The sequence below is a fragment of the Paroedura picta genome, chromosome 4, assembly GCF_049243985.1.
Source record: "Paroedura picta isolate Pp20150507F chromosome 4, Ppicta_v3.0, whole genome shotgun sequence".
Taxonomy (NCBI): Eukaryota; Metazoa; Chordata; class Lepidosauria; order Squamata; family Gekkonidae; genus Paroedura; species Paroedura picta.
In genome coordinates, this window is record NC_135372.1 from 112,348,746 (window position 1) to 112,366,719 (window position 17,974).

At 42.9% G+C, this 17,974-nt stretch overlaps 1 protein-coding gene across 10 annotated transcripts in view; it reads right to left on the bottom strand.

Moving 5' to 3' along the window:
* Nucleotides 1–17,974, bottom strand: part of PPFIA4 (PPFI scaffold protein A4) — a 146,379-nt gene that overhangs the window by 90,340 nt on the left and 38,065 nt on the right. For all 10 annotated transcript variants that reach the window (XM_077335126.1, XM_077335121.1, XM_077335123.1 and 7 more), the window contains one exon: nt 8,625–9,457. In XM_077335126.1, the coding sequence (XP_077191241.1) occupies nt 8,625–8,861 (237 nt within the window). In that variant the 5' untranslated portion in view covers nt 8,862–9,457. The remainder of the gene's footprint in view (nt 1–8,624; nt 9,458–17,974) is intronic.

Consider the following 17,974-nt stretch of genomic DNA (forward strand, 5'->3'; position numbering starts at 1 on the left):
CCCCAAAACAGCTCAGACACACAAGAGAGAGATATCGTGGTGTCTCATGAGTACCATCCAGATGACCAGGATGATGACATTAATATGTACACATATTGGTTGCCACAGCACCGACTATACATCTGAAATTATTTTCAGCTTTTCTAAATAGTTCAACTTGTATTATCAAAACTGATTTCTACCGGTCATTTTTATCCTGATCTTTCTCAGATTAACAAAGGGCAGCAAACATAGATATGTATTCTTACAATAACCATATTAGATGGGTGAAGCTAAAATACAAAGACTTATTTAAACTCACCCAGAAAGCACTACGACCAAACTGGGATGAAAACCTATGCCAGTCAAGTCCCTACTTTTAACAATTATACCACAGTAACTTTTGACTGAAATGGGCAGGATTTGGGGGAGGGAGGATATCAAATTCCTGCTTGAGAAACTGGATTCCATATTATTAGATATCACCTCTAAATAGTTTTCAAAACTCTGAAACACCAGAGGGGGAGTTTCTAGAATCTCAAATTACTACACTCTTAGGATGTTTCTAATCCTGGTAGATTCAAATGAGTAGCCGTGTTGGTCTGAAGTAGCACAATAAAATCAGAGTCCAGTAGCACCTTTAAGACCAATAAAGGTTTATTCAAGGCGTGAACTTTCGAGTGCAAGCACTCTTCCTCCGACTAATCCTGGTAGTAGGTTATAAGGTACTTGGCCCATATAATAAGCTTAATAAAAATGAATCCTCCTACATCCATCATCATGAGGGCATGGCATGTTCACAAGAACTCTAAGTTGCATCATTTTACTTGCAAGTAGAAGAAGGAGAGTTGGTTCTTATATGCCGCTTTTCCCTACCCAAAGGAGGCTCAAAGTGACTTACAGTCGCCTTCCCATTCCTCTCCCCACAACAGACACCCTGTGAGGTGGTTGAGGCTGAGAGAGCCCTGATATCGCTGACCAGTCAGAACAGTTTTATAACTGCTGTGGCAAGCCCAAGGTCACCAAGCTGGCTGCATGTGGGGGAGTGCAGAAGTCTGCACTCCTAGCCACTGCACCAAACCCACAGCTCACTAAGCAGTTTTTAAAAATATGGCAGAATAAACCACATGCTCAAAGTGCTTATACATATCCAGCTTTTTCATACTTCCAGTTTCCTATATACAACTTCTTATTTTCATTTATGTGAACTACCATCATATCCAAAACTACTCCTGAGCAATAGATTCCAAAAATCAAATATCCTTTGCTTATCTGCAAGAAATCTAGCCTGGGAGGGCCAAAATGTACACTCTGTCACCAGCAAGGCCCCCACCACAGTAACATTTATTCCTTCTTAGCTATTGGCGCCATTACATATACTAATAAGTGTGCCTGATGCTCTATTAACTCAAATAAGACCTTTGAGATACCCTAGAGTTTTGCTATTTTCTTTTCTTAACACAAACAAAAGCTAGCATAGTTAATACCTGCAAGCAGGAAGAATTCCTAGCAGAAAAGGGGCTGCTTCTAGAGTTTAGGTAGCAAAGCACTAGTTTCAAATACCTGAGATATTTCCATATCCCTAGAACATCATGATGGGTAGGCACTGCAGGGGACATCCCGCTTACCTGATACATGTACATGCTGAAATTAATGCCATTGGACAGATAGATGGTTATGGATTTGGTCCCTGTATTCATACTGGGGAATCATAGCCAACTTGATCTGTAAATCCATGGTTCTGCCAGCCTCAATGGAGAACAGGAACTAAATCCAAAGATAAAAGTTAGAAGAAGCCTGGGTTCCATATCCAGCTGCAGACTCTGGTTGTGAGATTCAAACCAGCAGGAAGTTGCTTGTTGCAGAGTCTCTTGGCCTGGCAGGAAGAAGAAAACTGGGCACTGGAAGAGTGTCAATGAAGCACTTGTCAGCAAGAGGTATTCAGAACCAACCAAAATTCTCTATCTGCTGCTTGTGCTAATCACATTCCTTTCCAGGATCCAGGAGAGGCAACAGCACTACTTGGTTAGGGAGGCAAAAGAGCTAAGAGCAGGAGCTGGGAGAGCCAGCGGCCTCTCCCAGAGGATCTCACAGATGCACAAAGTCCCTTTGCGATGACCTAGTTTGCTCTGCATTGCTTGCATGTTCCCTATACAGAACAGCAAAGGGAGAGGAATTGAAGCAGGAGCAGAGAGTAAATCCGCATAGCCCCTTAATCCAAGAGGCTGCAGAGCCCGAAAGGCATAACCCTCCCTTGGCTGACCTGGCATGCTCTCTGTCCAGCTGCTCAGCATGGATCAGTAGAGACACAAGAGTCTGGGCACTCAATCCAGGAGGAGGGTGCTGACTATGGCGGCTACAAAAAGCATGAGTGAAAATTAGCTCAGCCCAGTTATGGCCAGGGCACCTTTTGACCAGCTTTGAATTTATCAGACGAGTGGATCTGTCTGACTCAGATAAGAATTTGTCAAGAGGAAGGAGATAAAAGAAGCAGGGCCAGAAGATGATGTCAGGGCCAGAAAAGGCTCTCACTGTGCTTGGAAGAAGCCTGCCTCTCTGAATCCCTCATTCACCCCATCCTTGCAGTTGCTCAGTTGTGCACAAGACATCCTGGGGTTACCATTACTGAAAAGCAAGAAATAGTCCTGCCCTCTCCCCAGATTATAGACCCTACCCTCTTGCCTTGAGTCACTGAGTAGTCATTTCCTTGGCTAAACTCTATGGCAAGCAGGGGTGTGGCTAACTTGAACATTATGGATTCATGGCAATATCCTCAGAACATAGCTGCCAACATTAATCCAAAGCATAGGCTCCTTGCTATTTTCAGCTCAAAGCTTCATTATAGCACAGATGACAATCACTTGTGCTGTTTTCTGCTGCTTTCTGCCTTCCACTAAAAATATTGGGCCTCTTTCCTCCTGTATATTCACATCTCATTAAATACGTTTTAGGACAGGCTTATCTTTGTGGCCTGGAAATCCACCAGTACGCAGTGTAGCATTTTCCTGCACAAGTAACAGTGTTAATTCTACCTCTTCTTAAATCAGGCTTGACAATTGTAATCATTACCACTTTTCCTGGAGGCAAGTAGAAAAGATACTTGGGAGAACGTCTAAATCAATCCTATATCAATATTTGAGAACTTTTCCCTGTATTCTGATTTTTCACATAGAATGAGTAAATTATGGTGGGAGAGGAAAAGATTGATTCACACCATTGGGGCATAATTGCAGAAGCAGCTCTGCATGCCATGGTATGACTAAGATATTTGTAAAATCATAAAGTGGAACACATTTTTACAGGAGAGCCTTCCAATGCAATAAACTGGGGGGGGGGGGGAGAATGTAGGGAAAAAAACCCAAGACCACTTTCCTTCTAAACTACAGCAAAGTTGTGGATTAGCAATCCTATCTAGTCTATTAAAGATGGGGAACAAAAGATTGTGTTTGGATTATTGTCACCAAGCAGACAACTGATGGAACAGCAAAAGATATAGGACATGATACATAAAGACATGAAACATAAGGCCTGCTCTCTTTGTGGCTTCAGACATTGGCAGTCGCATTGTTGCAGTGGTAAATATAGAAACTTCACTCAGTTGTCAGGACACAGTAGTTAGCTGGCTCCATCTTTGCGCTAGTTGAAGATGCTCCACCGAATACATAAGGTCTCTATGCACAAAATAAAGATCCTGCAAAAACTCTGGCAAAATGACACACTAACACAATAGTTTTCTGATTGACAGCTGTTCTCTCAAGCCTCAGGCAGAGATCTTCCCTAACCAAATAGAAATACCAGGGACCAAACTTTATACTTGGTGCACTTAAAGTATGTGCTCTAGCACTGAGTTACAAACATCACAGGATCACAGGGCGTTCCTAGGCTCAACTGAACACCTGTTTAGTCAACATGGCTCTAATGGAATGTGTATCTTAATTGCAATGAAGTTTGAAGGTAACCCAACCGTCATCTCTAACCAGCCTAAGGATCCCATAGGCTTTGTCCTAGGACAATCAGGATAGCCATTACACTACTATAGCTGCCTTGTTGAACCTTAACAGTTATCCTGCCCTAAGTAATGGCAGCTCCATAGACAGATCAATATATAACCAGAAATAGAGATTCCCTTTTTTATTAATAATTACAAGTTAATAGTTTGAAATAAGTCAAATAGGCAAAGTCATGCTAAAGCAGTTCCTACACTGCAAATAAACAGTAACAGTTAAATGAGGGACAGGGTGGGATGGAACATAACTGGAACCGAGTGTTGGATATCAGCAATTGGGACTTCTCTTGACTGTAGCACCACCTCCTGGCAATAACTTTTCTGAACAATATGGAGAACAGTGATGGCAACTAAGGATTCTTCCAGACCAGGGCACTATATTTTCTTTCCTGCAAACAGTGACAAATGCAAGTGAAACTATGCTTCCTCGTAGCCATTTATGGCTCTAGCAGGGACCAAGCCCGTTGCATTCAGGAATACAACGGGCACTAGATTAGGGGGGTGGAGTGGAAGAACTCTGCAGATGGCCTCCCCCTCCTCCCAGGACCTGGAAAGGTTGCAGGCATCTGTTAGGAAATTCGCCAGCAGGGGCAGCTCTTACGCAGCAGTGATCTGTAGCCTCCAAGCTTCAGGGGGAAGCGGAAGGAGGAGAGGGTGGTCAGGGGACGAAAGGCAATTGTCTGGCCGCTGGACAGACAGGCAAGCCAGTTGGCGAAGGAGGCACTCAGGGGCAGAACAAGCACCCTGAGTGGGTGTTAAGCGCTGAGTGGCACATAAGCCATGAGACACACTCCTCCTCCAAGGCCTTACCAGAAATATATAGTGGAACAAATACCCTCCTCAAAAACGTCACCAAAATTACAGCACATATAGGCAACAAAATGACAACACGTATTATTAGTATATGCTGATTTGGAAATAAATCCCATTCAAACAATGTTAAGAACATATGAAGAGCCATGCTGGATTAGACCAATAGTCAATCTAGTCCAGCCTTCTATCTCACACAGTAGCTGACCTGTTCTTCTGGTAGGTCAACAAGGCACAGAGGTCAAGGCCCTGGTGTTGTCTTCTGGTTCTGAGCTTCAGCAGATTAAGGCTTCTGAATGTGGAAGATTTTCCAAGAGTGCCTCCAGTGTGGAGTCAATCAGCACTAGCATGCCAGTCAGGCCTGAATCATAGAATCATAGAGTTGGAAGGGGCCATACAGGCCATCTAAGTCCAACCCCCTGCTCAACGCAGGATCAGCCCTAACCATCCTAAAGCAGAAGTCAACAGAGTCAGTGCCAAGGCAGTCTGCTGTCTTTTGTCAGAATTGGTTTGCTTTTCAGTTTTGGGGTCCCAAAGCCTTCTCCCATAAAGCAACCTTCAAACATGCAGTTCCATTCTTTCATGCCTTAGGCATGAAGCAGTGGCAAGCAGGGCATGAGGCAGTATTATGTCCTTTGCTAAGACAAAGAAGACATAACTGGTGGTTGTTGTTATGGGACATTTTTGCCCGATGGTACTCACATTTTTTTAAACAATGCAATAATAAACTGTCAGCTATATTCACAATTCATCCTAAGGTAAAAATTGAAGAGAAGGGAAAAGGCTCATCCTTTCCTTATAGTGGCTGAAGGAGAACTCAGGGAAGAGTGCTCACCTCACCCCTTTTATGTGACTCTCTGGGCAGGAATGGATATACAGTAAGGGTGGGGTAGAGCACTGCACAGAAGCCACAACAATCAACTAAAGAATTCCCCAGGGAACACAAATGTCTCTCAACAAATTAGAGCAAAAACTTACAGCAAAAACTATGATAAGAGAAATGGAAATAAAAAAATGAATGATGTAAAACAAAGACAAACTAGGGAAATGGTTGGTTATAAACTGTGAAAGACAGAGAAAAAATATGGTACTGTCCCTCAACAGGATATGATGTTTTAACTTGTCCTTTCCTTGTAAGGAAACAAAGCTAATGGAATGTATAATAATACTACCTCTGTAATGCCTTTCTTTTCTTCTACATAGTTATATGGACCAGTAAGACGATATACGGCTGGGAGAAGATGGTAATCACTGGTAATGAGGTGAACACATAAAGCAGGCCCTTCGACCACCTGTCTGAAAGTGTGTCCACCAATTATACCTTTGGATGCTGGAAATGCGAACAAAACCTCTGGACCTGTGTATTGTTGGCCACTGCAAACAAGTCCATCACTTTTGTTCCATATTTCCTTTTGTTCCATATTGTTCCATATTACTCTCTCGCCTCCTCCTCAATTAGATAAAGGATTCTATTTAGAATAAAAAATAGAACTATCAGATTTAAGAAGGCTAGAGAAAGTAGTCTTTGCCTACTATTCCCTATCAAGACAGGAAGAAGACTGACAAGGGTGCCTCCCACCACCAAGGAGACAAGAAATAAAATCAAGTCCTGCCTCCCTAAAAAGTGACAGGAAACACCACCTCCTGTGACAATAGGGAGAAAACAAAATTCACCTAGGATTATAGAACACAGACAAATTATGAATAGACCAATAACAATACAGGAATTTTGGAAATTATAAAAAGGATTAAGAAGAGGAAGAAGAAGAAGAGTTGGTTCTTATATGCCGCTTTTCCCTACCCGAAGGAGGCTCAAAGCGGCTTACAGTCGCCTTCCCTTTCCTCTCCCCACAACAGACACCCTGTGAGGTGGGTGAGGCTGAGAGAGCCCTGATATCACTGCTTGGTCAGAACAGTTTTATCAGTGCCGTGGTGAGCCCAAGGTCACCCAGCTGGTTGCATGTGGGGAAGTGCAGAATCGAACTCGGCATGCCAGATGCCAGATTAGAAGTCCGCACTCCTAACCACTACACCAAACTGGCTCTCTCGGAACAGGCTCATGGACCAGATTACGTATTGGGTTGGTACATTAAGTGTTTTGAGTATGAACTTTTGCAACATTTACAAAATATGATGAACTCTATTTTAAAGGGAGGAAAGGTGCCAGAAGAAAGTAAAGAGGCCAACATAGCATTAATACCCACAGATGGAAAATATCTGACTTTAACAAGAAAATATAGACCAATATTATTACTAAACGATTGTAAGTTGTTTACAATGATTTTACCTGAAAAACTGAAGATAATTTTACAAGAAATTTACAAGATCAACGTGTGCTTTTACCCAAGACCCAGTAGGAGGGCTGTGGTAGACATTTCCGAATATTTGGAAAAACATAATGAAAAACAGGCTGCATTGATTTTTTTAGACCCAGAGAAGGCTTTTGACAATTTGAACTGAACTTTCCTTTTTAAAGTTTTGGAAAATATGAATTTTGTCGAGAACTTTATAAAATGGGAGAAGTCGATTTATACTTCACAGGCAGCACAAATAATCAATAACAGCGAAGTGTGTTGCAGCATATTACAGACCAAGAGGAGGATGTCCCACCCAGGACTTTGATCATTGCTATGGAAGGTCAGCTAGTGAGAAGACACTAAAAACTGAATTGGATACAGGGCTTGTTCTACTGAAGTAGTCAGGAAGCTTTTGTTCCCACCTCCCTGGCTAAATGGTGGGAAAACCCTGTCCATAACACCCTCTATATCAGTGGTCCCCAACCCCCGGGCCGGGCCACGACTCCCTATCCCACCCCGCCCCCCCACAGTGAGAAACTTCCCAGTCCGCAAGCAAATCGGCCACCAAAGCAGCCGATTAGCTTGCGGCCTGGCAAGCTTCTTTTTGCGGGAGGGGGGGAGAGGGAAGCGCAGCCGGCAGCGCAAACGCGCATGCTGGCAGGTCCACGCATGCGCGTTTGTGCCATGCGCGGCCACAAACGCACATGCACAAAAGTGCAGTGCATGCGTGTTTGCGGCTGCGCATGACGCGTGCACGAAATTGCCACGTGTGCGCATTTGCGTCTGCACATGGCGCATACCCGCATGCGCGGACCTATACTTTAAATCAGGCTGTGCACTGTTGCTGCATTAATTACTCAGCCAATACTGCTCAGGTTGGGTGGACGCTGTCAAGAACTAATTACAACAAAACGGCTTTTCTCTCCTCAGCAATTTGCTACCTTCAGCCCTCGGGAGCCAGAGAAATAATAAAACAACAAATTTGGGTCACATCTCTCCAAACAGAAAGAGGTTGGGCTCGTTTCTATCTGGCTGTGGATAATTACACTCAAAACTTTGTGACAACAAAATGCCAAATGCCACAGAGTCTTCACTCTGGCTCGGCTTAATCTTTTGCTCTCAGCATTTCTAGAAGTGTGATACTTTCAACATTCCATACTCCTAGCACCTTTGCTCTGCCTATCTGACACAGCTAAAACAGTCAAGCATGTTTTATTAAACTGTAAATTCCACAAAAGCATGTACTCCGATACACCTCACCCTATGTGACACATTTTAGACATTGCTCCTCTTTGCAGATCATTCTAATGAAACTTCCATTAAAGTGGCAAAGTTTTGTGCTCAGGTTTCATCCACAAGGAAGCTGATAACCCAAACTTTTACTACCAAGCAGGTATAAGATTTAATATTTTTAATTCTTTAATATTTACCCCTATATATATAGTGTGTACTAGATGTGGACTCTGCTGTTATGATGTTATTTGATTTCTGAACTGAAAATAAAGAATGTATGTATGTATTTATCTTCTTACCTGAGGGAGAGCAGAGTTCAGTTGCCTCTGCAACTGGTCTCGCTCATGCAAGGCCTCCTGTAGCCGGCCCTGAGTCACTGACAAAGTCTCCCGTGTTTCCCGTAGAGTCTCTAACAGCTTGTCTCTTTCATCAAGCATGTTCACCATCAGCTGTTCAAAGTTGGCATCAGAATCAGAGCCTGGCTGCGACCCCAAGGGGTCACTCTCACTGATGGTAGGCATCACCTCACACATCATGGCAACACTGGGTGAATGCCCTGTGTTAAAGAAAGGTTGGGGACTGGCAGGAAATTCCTACTCAGATGCCACTTAGGGCTGTAGAAATAGCATGTTAAGGTCACATTGTTACTGTAGCCCACTGCAGATTGTGGCAAGTGTCAAATTCAGGCTGCACAGTAAGGTCCATAAACTCTCCATTTCCCTTTTCGAAAAGCTGGAGATTACATTGCACTTGTAAAAAGTCTTTAAAAAGTCATCACAGCATTACTAACAAGGAATACTAATAAATAATTAAGGTCAGCAAGACCCATGAATTGAACAGACTGTGTGGTTCTCTGAGGGTCTTTCCAAGCACCTTTGACAGATATGAGATCTCTCCGCTGTGGGTCACCATCCATGGGATAAAGCTCTAGGTTGTCCCCCAAAAAATGTTGTCATTGTTCTGCGCAGACACTTTAATATCTTATGAGATCAAGAAGCTGCAGAGTACTTCACTCTTCTTGATGTTAATAGTCAGTGTAGACAGATCAGCCATTGCCTTATGAAGTTTAGCATGATATTGCAGCAGACTGGTCATTTGCCAAGCCAGAGTCATCTTTCATTCATTCCGGAATCTATTGGGAAAGAATATTTTATACATTAGAACACTGTCCACCAGTTGCCTCACAAACCCATATATATTGCAAATATTTTGGTACATTCCTTTGATTATTTCCACAAGATGATTAAGAGAATAATTAATCTGTGAAATCTATTTTTATTTTATGTATTTATTATTTGGATTTCTTAACCACCACCATCAGCAACTCCACAATAAAAATAAAATACCAGCATTAAAACCCACTATAACCCAGCAGCAAATCAAACCCCATCCTCACCCACTCAACAACCAACTAATCAATGCAACTCAGAAAGTTGTCACATTCTTTTATTTAATCTAGGCACAGTATGCCTATATTTTAACCCTTTTTCATCTGAATTTTACCCTTTTTGAGGCTACATTCTCTCCATTTATAATCAGATGACTTGAAATTAAGTGTCTTGACCAGCACCATTCCATCACATTTCCATAATAGGATATTAAATACTTTTGCTTTGGGATGATCCTGCGTTGAGCAGGGGGTTGGACTAGATGACCTGTATGCCCCCTTCCAACTCTATGATTCCGTGATTCTGTATTAACTACTCCTGCCCCCTATTCTTAATATTTAGATTTCTAACATTTCCAAATAATTATAAATCCTAGGAAAAACATAAGAACCTGTCCAAAAGTTAATTTAGTCAAACACCAAGAAAAGAAGAGAAGAGAAAGTTTTAAAAAGTGGAGAAGGCATATGTATACAATCTGGAAAATGGCAACTGCAAAGTATTGGCAGACAGATAACACGCATACCATAAAACCTGACGACAGTATCAAGAGGTAATGCACTACAGGGGGCTGCTAAAAATGAGCATGCAACCAAGTTTAAGAGGGGAAAACATTGAGGTGCAGAAAGGAGAAAACACATGAAAGGAAAAGGGGAGAGCAAGAAGTGGAAAACCAGCATAGCAGACAAATAGATACAGCTGTTAATACTGAAGCTCTGAATAAATATGGAAGGGATAAGGAAACAAAAACTCAATAAAAGGTTTTCCAGTTTGGCATGTCATTGAGTGACATCACTCTAAGCAAAGGAATCCTGCTGGGCTGCAGGGCTATCAGGGCTACCCTTGGCCTGGATCCAGAGATTACAGCTGGCATAAAAATGTAGTGGCACAGGTCCTCATGCAGATTCCATGGAGGGTTCAGCTGCATTGGTGTAGCTCCAGATCAGGTTCAAGGTTTTGGTACTGACCTGTAAGGCCCTATGTGATTTGGGCCCTACATATCTGAGGGACTGCCTCTCCCAATATGTTTCCCAGAAAACATTATGCCCTGTAAATAAGTGCTTTATTGTTGTGAACCACCCATTATGGAGAGAGGCAGTGTAGAAATTATTATTATTAATAATAATAACCACACCCATGCTCTCCCAGCTGCACTGACTCCAGATTGGGGCCTGAATTAGATTCAAGGTATTTACAAGATTCTTACTTTCGAGGCCCTGAACGGCCTGGGACCCGTGTATTTACAAGATCACCTTGTCTGCTTAGTCCCCCAAAGAATACTAAGCTTGAGCGATCAAAATTGGCTCAGGGTTCCCAGCCACAAAAAGGTAAAACTGCCCTCAATCAGCCTGGTAGAACACTTTGCATAGTGAAATCAAGGCTCTCTGGGACCTTAAACAATGCCAGAGAACCTGTACAACAGACCTGTTCCACCAGGCCTACAGCTGAGGCCAAGAAACAATATCAAGAAGACACTGGCCTTCCTGCTTAAGAACTCATCCAGCCAAACACCAACTAACCCCACTCAGAAAGATTTTAACTGTAAAGGAGGTTTATTTTTATTTATTTATTATTATTACATTTTTAGACCGCCCTTCCTTCGTGAGTTCAGGGTGGTTTACACCAGTGGTCCCCAACCTTTCTAAGGCTGGGGACCGGCAGGGCATCGGGCCGCGCCCCCGCGGACCGCGCCCGCTCATCGGGATCAGTTGGTACCGGGCTGCAGCTCCTCCTTGTCCTTCTCCCCATCTGCTGCCTCGGGGGCTGCTCTGCCACTCTGCTGCCGGCTCACCTTTGGGGCTCTCCTGCGGCCGCCATGGCTGAGGCTCCCCCCCCCCGGTGTGGCACTGCGCCCCCCCCCGGGACTCAGTAAAACTGTCAAGCATTGACTGGTCCCCGGTGATAAAAATGTTGGGGACCACTGCTCTAGGACAAATGAACCAAAAGGACACATATCTTGAGTAAAGATAATACCAGTCTGATGGCTATTTTTCATTTCAGGCACCATTCCTGAAAAGATGAGTAATGGTTCAGGATGATGTCAGCAGCAATGGAAAGAGCAGATGGACTGCTTTACAGCAAGAAAAGAAGATGGAGAAAATAACTCTGACCATCTTGTTAATCAAATCCATGACTCTGGCCTACCTCCAAGAATGGTATTGCCAGCTGAGAAATAAAGCCATGCCTCTTCAACTGAGAAGTTCCTTCACTGTGCCAAAATTCACATACAAGAGCATGCACATTTGCTGAGGAAAGGCACATTCATATTAGACCACTGTTACTTAAAGCAGTTAAAAAAAATCTCAACTGAAGTTATGACCATTAAGTTTAACTGTTTCAAAATGTAAAGGGGCACAGGACTAATATAAGACTGGCATTAAATAAAAATATAGGGATACTGGAAGGACACAAGCAGTTTTAACAAATTCTGAGGGTGTTCAGCAGCTTCCCAAATCAATCAATGCATGAGTGAAAAGCAACTAGCCTTGTCTGCAATGTGCCAGATAAGGGCAAAGAAAGAACCAATAGGCAGGAATTAGATACATATTGGATGTCTATCTAAATCCCTTCAAAAACGCCGTCTACACATGGTCTAACAAAGCAAGTTCATATACTCAACAAAAAAATAGTTCAGCAACAAGCAGCACAAGAAAATATCTTGCAGCTGCTTTTTCAGAAAGCCATATGCTTCAAGAAATCTTGCAGAAATACTTCCTAACAAAGAGCTTAATCATGACAACAATTCTTTGAGAGCCAACTAAAATCTACAGTAGTGGATACAACAGGGTTTTAAACATTTGTTTAATAAATGGGTAAAAATGTGAACATTTAGTATTTTATTTTAAATATATATATATTAAGTTACCACCTAAATATACAATTCCTTTTTTAAAATACAGTAATTTAAATCTTGCTCAGACTGCAGATTGAAACAGCACAGGATTAACACAATTTTTTCACATTTGTATTCACAAAAGCTCAAAAGTGATTAACTTACTAAACACATAGTCTGAGGAAGAGTGCTTGCATTTGAAAGCTCACGCCTTGAATAAATCTCTGTTGGTCTTAAAGGTACCACTGGACTCTGATTTTGTTTTGTTGTGCTGCTTCAGACCAACACGGCTACCCATGTCCATGGCAGCCCGAACCACTACGATCTGTAGTGGAATTTTGACATTTCGCACAGTGCAAATTGTAGCACAATATTCATGCACCCGTAGCGCTTTTTTGGTAACACACGTTTCCGGTCTTGCAGGAATTGCAAACAAGGCACTCTAAAATTGTGGCGCTTCTGCCTGCCTCAGCCCATCAATCAAACTGAAGAGCCAATCAAACGGATCACCCTCGTGGCTCCGAAATGCCCCTTTCCCTTCATTTTTTAAAATGTGTTAATTCATTGCTTCTTTGCTTCACACGGAACTGTATTTCATTGTAATTTCACCCCCAAAAATGGCTTTTTACACAAGGCTAAACCAGGAGGGGAATATTCATTGGGGATGGAAAAAAGCCCACTGAGGGAGCTTTCACAGTTCCTCCAACCACTCTAATTAATACAGCCTGCTGGCAGATATGTGTATAATCGTTGATATGCGTCCCCAAGAAAAGAAATAACATACGATCCATGTTAGTGCAGGCAGGACAACATTTGGGCACACGGTGAGCGTTATGATGCTCACTTTCAGTTTAAAGTTTAAAACCTTCTGTCGAATGAAAAGCATGCTTGCTTGTTCTTTGCTTTATACAGTTTGTAGGGGGGGAAAGGCATTCCTGTCTCCCGGAAGCTTGGGGGCGGGAGCGAAGGAGGGACCTTCTTCCTAACATATATTCTATCTGCTGCCTTAGCACCCAAGCCACAGGGCAGAGTGATTTTACCCACTGGAACAAAGAAGCCATGCTGAAGGAGAGCACAAATCTTCCACTCTATTACGAAAACCAAAAAAAACAGTGGCAGAATTTTATCACCAGCTGCCTCCCTCTACATAAACAGAACACACAGGTCCACACTGACTACATAACACCTTAGAACATTCATGTTCCTCCTTTTCAGAACTGAACTCATTTTCTAGGGAAACTTGAAGCAAATACACACACACACAAATCATCTGTGGTCAGGGCTCAAAGTGAATCATGCATATAATGGGTTGGATCCAACCAGCTTTTCAACCATGCAAAAAGGCTATTTGAGAGATCATGAACAAAAGCAAGAGCTTTAGGCAAGGCTAAACAAAAAAACCCTGGCTGGTTCCAACTCCTAATATCATTCTGAAACACGGCATTATAATCTACCAACAAACAGTGCAAATGACATTAATTTTTTGAGCACTGGCATATTTAAGCCACAAATCTGCATTTATGCAAACAAGCCAAGAAATTGATTTTCAGATAGGTGGCCAAACATGGCCTGTTCGGCAAGTACTTCAGTTGTTTGGAAGCAGTGATGGTCTGGCTCAAGAAAAGCTAGATGAAACTCAACCCCTCCAAGACAGAGGTCACTCAGCCAGTGATTCTGGATACCTCCTTGTCAATGGAGGCTCAGGTCACCAAGGTAGCCCAGTTGGCATTTTTCCATCTTCGCCAAGCACAGCAAGGAGGAGCAGGAGGAGGAGTTGGTTCTTATATGCTGCTTTTCTCTACCCAAAGGGTCCCAAAGCGGCTTACATTCACCTTCCCTTTCCTATTCCCAAAACAGACACCCTGTGAGGTAGGTGAGGCTGAGAGAGCCCTGATATTACTGCTCGGTCAAAACTGCTTTATCAGTGGTGTGATGAGCCCAAGGTCATCCAGCTGGTTGCATGTGAGGGAATGCGGAATCAAACCTGGCTCACCAGATTAGAAGTCTGCACTCCTAACCACTACACCAAGCTGGCTAGCGCTCTACCTGTCTCACAAACACCTTGCCACAGTGATCCATGCAACGGTTATCTCGAGACTGAATTTCTATTATTCACTCTACATGGACCCATCCCTTGTCCTTGACCCAGAAATTCCAGCTGTTACAAAATGCAGATGCTAGGGTTCTCACTGGAACACCGTGGAGGGCCCATGTCCAACTATTGCTGAGGCAGCTGCATTGGTTACCAGTTGAATATCGGATCAAGTTCAAGGTTTTGTTTTTGACATTTAAGGCCATTTGTGACCAGGGCTCAATGTATTTGAGAGTCTAACCCCCTATACCATCCCCCAGGGCCTTGAGCTCTGTGGGTACAAACAGGTTGGAGGTCCCTGGCCTTTGTGAGGTTCACCTGGACTCAACCAGGGTAAGGGTTTTTTCAGCCCTGGTGGAATGAGCTCCCGGGAGAGCTGAGGACCCTGCCGAAACTTCTTCAGTCTCGCAGGGCCTGCAAGATGGAGCTCTTCCGCCATGCATTTGGTTGAGGCCAGGATGTGGAAGATCTGGTACCTCCTCCAGTGCCATTCAGCACTCTGGTGCCTGTCTTAGTTTTAGTGGGAAACCCATTTCTGTCTGCAATGATTTGGCTTTCCACCCAGTTTACTAAAATGACATTTGCAAGAGTTATACCACTATCTGGCAGACAGGACAGAGGAACTTCATTGTTCAAGCAGTCATGGGCCATGAACATAAGATGGTGTTTGGCAACACTAGAATGCAGTCAGCAAAGCAGAACAAGCAAGGGGGAGCACTCTGCATTCCAAAAAAGACAGGTGAAGGTAGCATGGTGGAGTGAGCACAGTGGCTTTCAATAATGCTGGCAGCACTTGAAGGCAAGCACTGGGAGAAAAGCTGTCATTTGGGAGCCTCAAGACTGGCACTCTCTCACAACAACTACAAAAGCAAAGCAAGTTATAAAAGAGCCAGTAAAGTACACACACTCTCTTAATGAGAAAATACTCAATCCATTCTCTTCTCCTCCATTTGCGTAATTTAGAAAATAGTCCAAATAAAAAGGAGCTGTACTGGTGCTTTCTCCTATTGGAAGGAAACCAAAAAGAACTCACCAGACCAGTGAGGCAGCAGAAACACTGCTGAGAAACTTATCAGGACAATCGCCTTTGGTGGCAAGACATACACTTTGTAAGCTATACAATATGCCTATCATATTTTTTGCTGAATCAGTCTCTATGGCATCCCCCCTTCTGTCCTTTAACAAGATTACAACCAGGGATGCAACATAATATACAGAATTAGTAACCTTTCCATATTTCTGACATTCATTAATGCTTTAATTTAATTTATTTATTTGATTTCCATCCTGCTGCTCGCATCCATAAAACCAGTATATTATAGTGTATGGGGTATAGATTTATACATTATACACTCCTACATTTAATCCTCACAACAGCCCTGTGATGGATAAACGATGGACTCAAGGTCAGACAGAATGTTTTCATAGAATACTGTGAATTCAATACCTCATCACTCAGATACTAGGTGGGACCCTCAAACCACTATTGCCCAACCAGATTCCTATTAGAAATCAAACTAAAATAAAAATTCTTCGTAAAACTGTGTGCTCCCTGCTACCTTATGTTTATTCCACATAAACAGGAACTGAAAACAGTGGCAAATCCAAAATATTCAGAATTGAGTGCATGTTGCCAACAGAAAGAAATCTTTGAGAATTTTTTAAAATGGTGTTGCAAACAATAACATTGAAGTATGTATTTAAAGAACATTTTAAGGAGGGGGAAAAATTATTTGATCTTTATGGTTATATTCATCGACCACCACTCCCAAACAATTGGCTTGTGGTGATTCACAATGAGGTCCACAAGGACCACTACAGTAAAAATCCATCCATAAAAACAAATAAAACCATAACAATCCACATCAGCAATAATGACAGAATAACCAACTAATTCCTTCCCCCTACCTACCCCTGGCCAATGAGAACATGCCACAGAAGTCCACAGAGATCTACCATCAACCTCTGGAAAAAATGGCCATGCCCAGGTGACCACGGCATGTGCCTCCCGGGCCCATACAGGGGCCTGTACAGAGAGGAACCAGATCTTCCTAGCCTAACCTCAACCAAACGGCTGACGGAAGAGCTCCATCTAACAGGCCCTGTGGAACTGTAATAGCTCTGTCAGGGCCCTCAGCTCTTCCTGGAGTTTATTCCACCAGGTTAGAGCCAAGACAGAAAAAGCCGTGGCCCTGGTCGAGGCTAGGCGAGCTTCCTGGGGACCAGGAACAACCAGCAGAGCACATAGCTCTGCAAGGGGCATAAGGAGACAAATGGACCTCAGATAAGTGGAGCCCAAGCCACAGATGACCTTAAAGGTAAGAACCTGACCTAGAAGACAACTGGTAATCAATATAGCTGCCTCAGCATAGGCTGGACATGGGCCCTCCAAGATGATCTTGTGAGGACCCTAGCAGCCACGTTTTGCACCAACTGCAATTTCCGGGTCATAGACAAGGGAAGGCCCGCATAGAGTGAGTTACAGAAGTCTAGTATGGAAGTGACCATAGCATGGATCACCGTGGCCAAATGTTCTGGAGACAAGTAGAGCGCGAGTAGCCTAGCTAGGCATAGATGGTAAATGCAGCTCGGGCTACTTTCGTGATCTGAGCCTCCATAGATAAGGAGGCATCAAAGTTTACACCCAAATTCCTGGCCGCAAGCACAGTTATAAGCTGCACCCCATCCAGGGAAAGAGAAGGAAAGCAAACAAGCTTCAGGAAATGAGGGGATAGTGTTGCAAATTTTCAGTATGGATCACTTGGATTCTTGGCATTACTAAAAAGGCAGGAAAATCAGTTTCTGGATACCCCAAGTTAAGGTTGGAATCGGAATCCCAAGACGACACTGGGTAATCAACAGCATTGGGTTTCCTTTGCAGAACAGGATTGTAACCTTTCTTCCTTTCTACAGTTTGTACATTTCATGTACTACCTGAAGGGGCAATTGGCTCTGCCCAACTCTTGCATATATCCCCCCACCATACATGACTCAATACACTGCAGTACACACATTAATTTTGCAATATTTAATGAGAGACATAGATCATTCTCATCAAACACAAATTCAGGGTTAAAAGAAAAATTATAGCATGCCTACTAGAATGCAGATACAGAACTGAATTAAAATTTCATTAGCACTTGTAATCATGGAAGTGACTCGAATATCATTATATATTTAGCCAATATTCTTTTCACTTATTTATATTTAAATTTCTAGACTGCCCTTCAACACATGGGTTCTGGGAAGCTCACAACACATAATATTAAAATAATATTCACTTAAAATATAAAACAATTTAAAATTAATTTCTATACCGATTCCACTTCTACAGTCCCC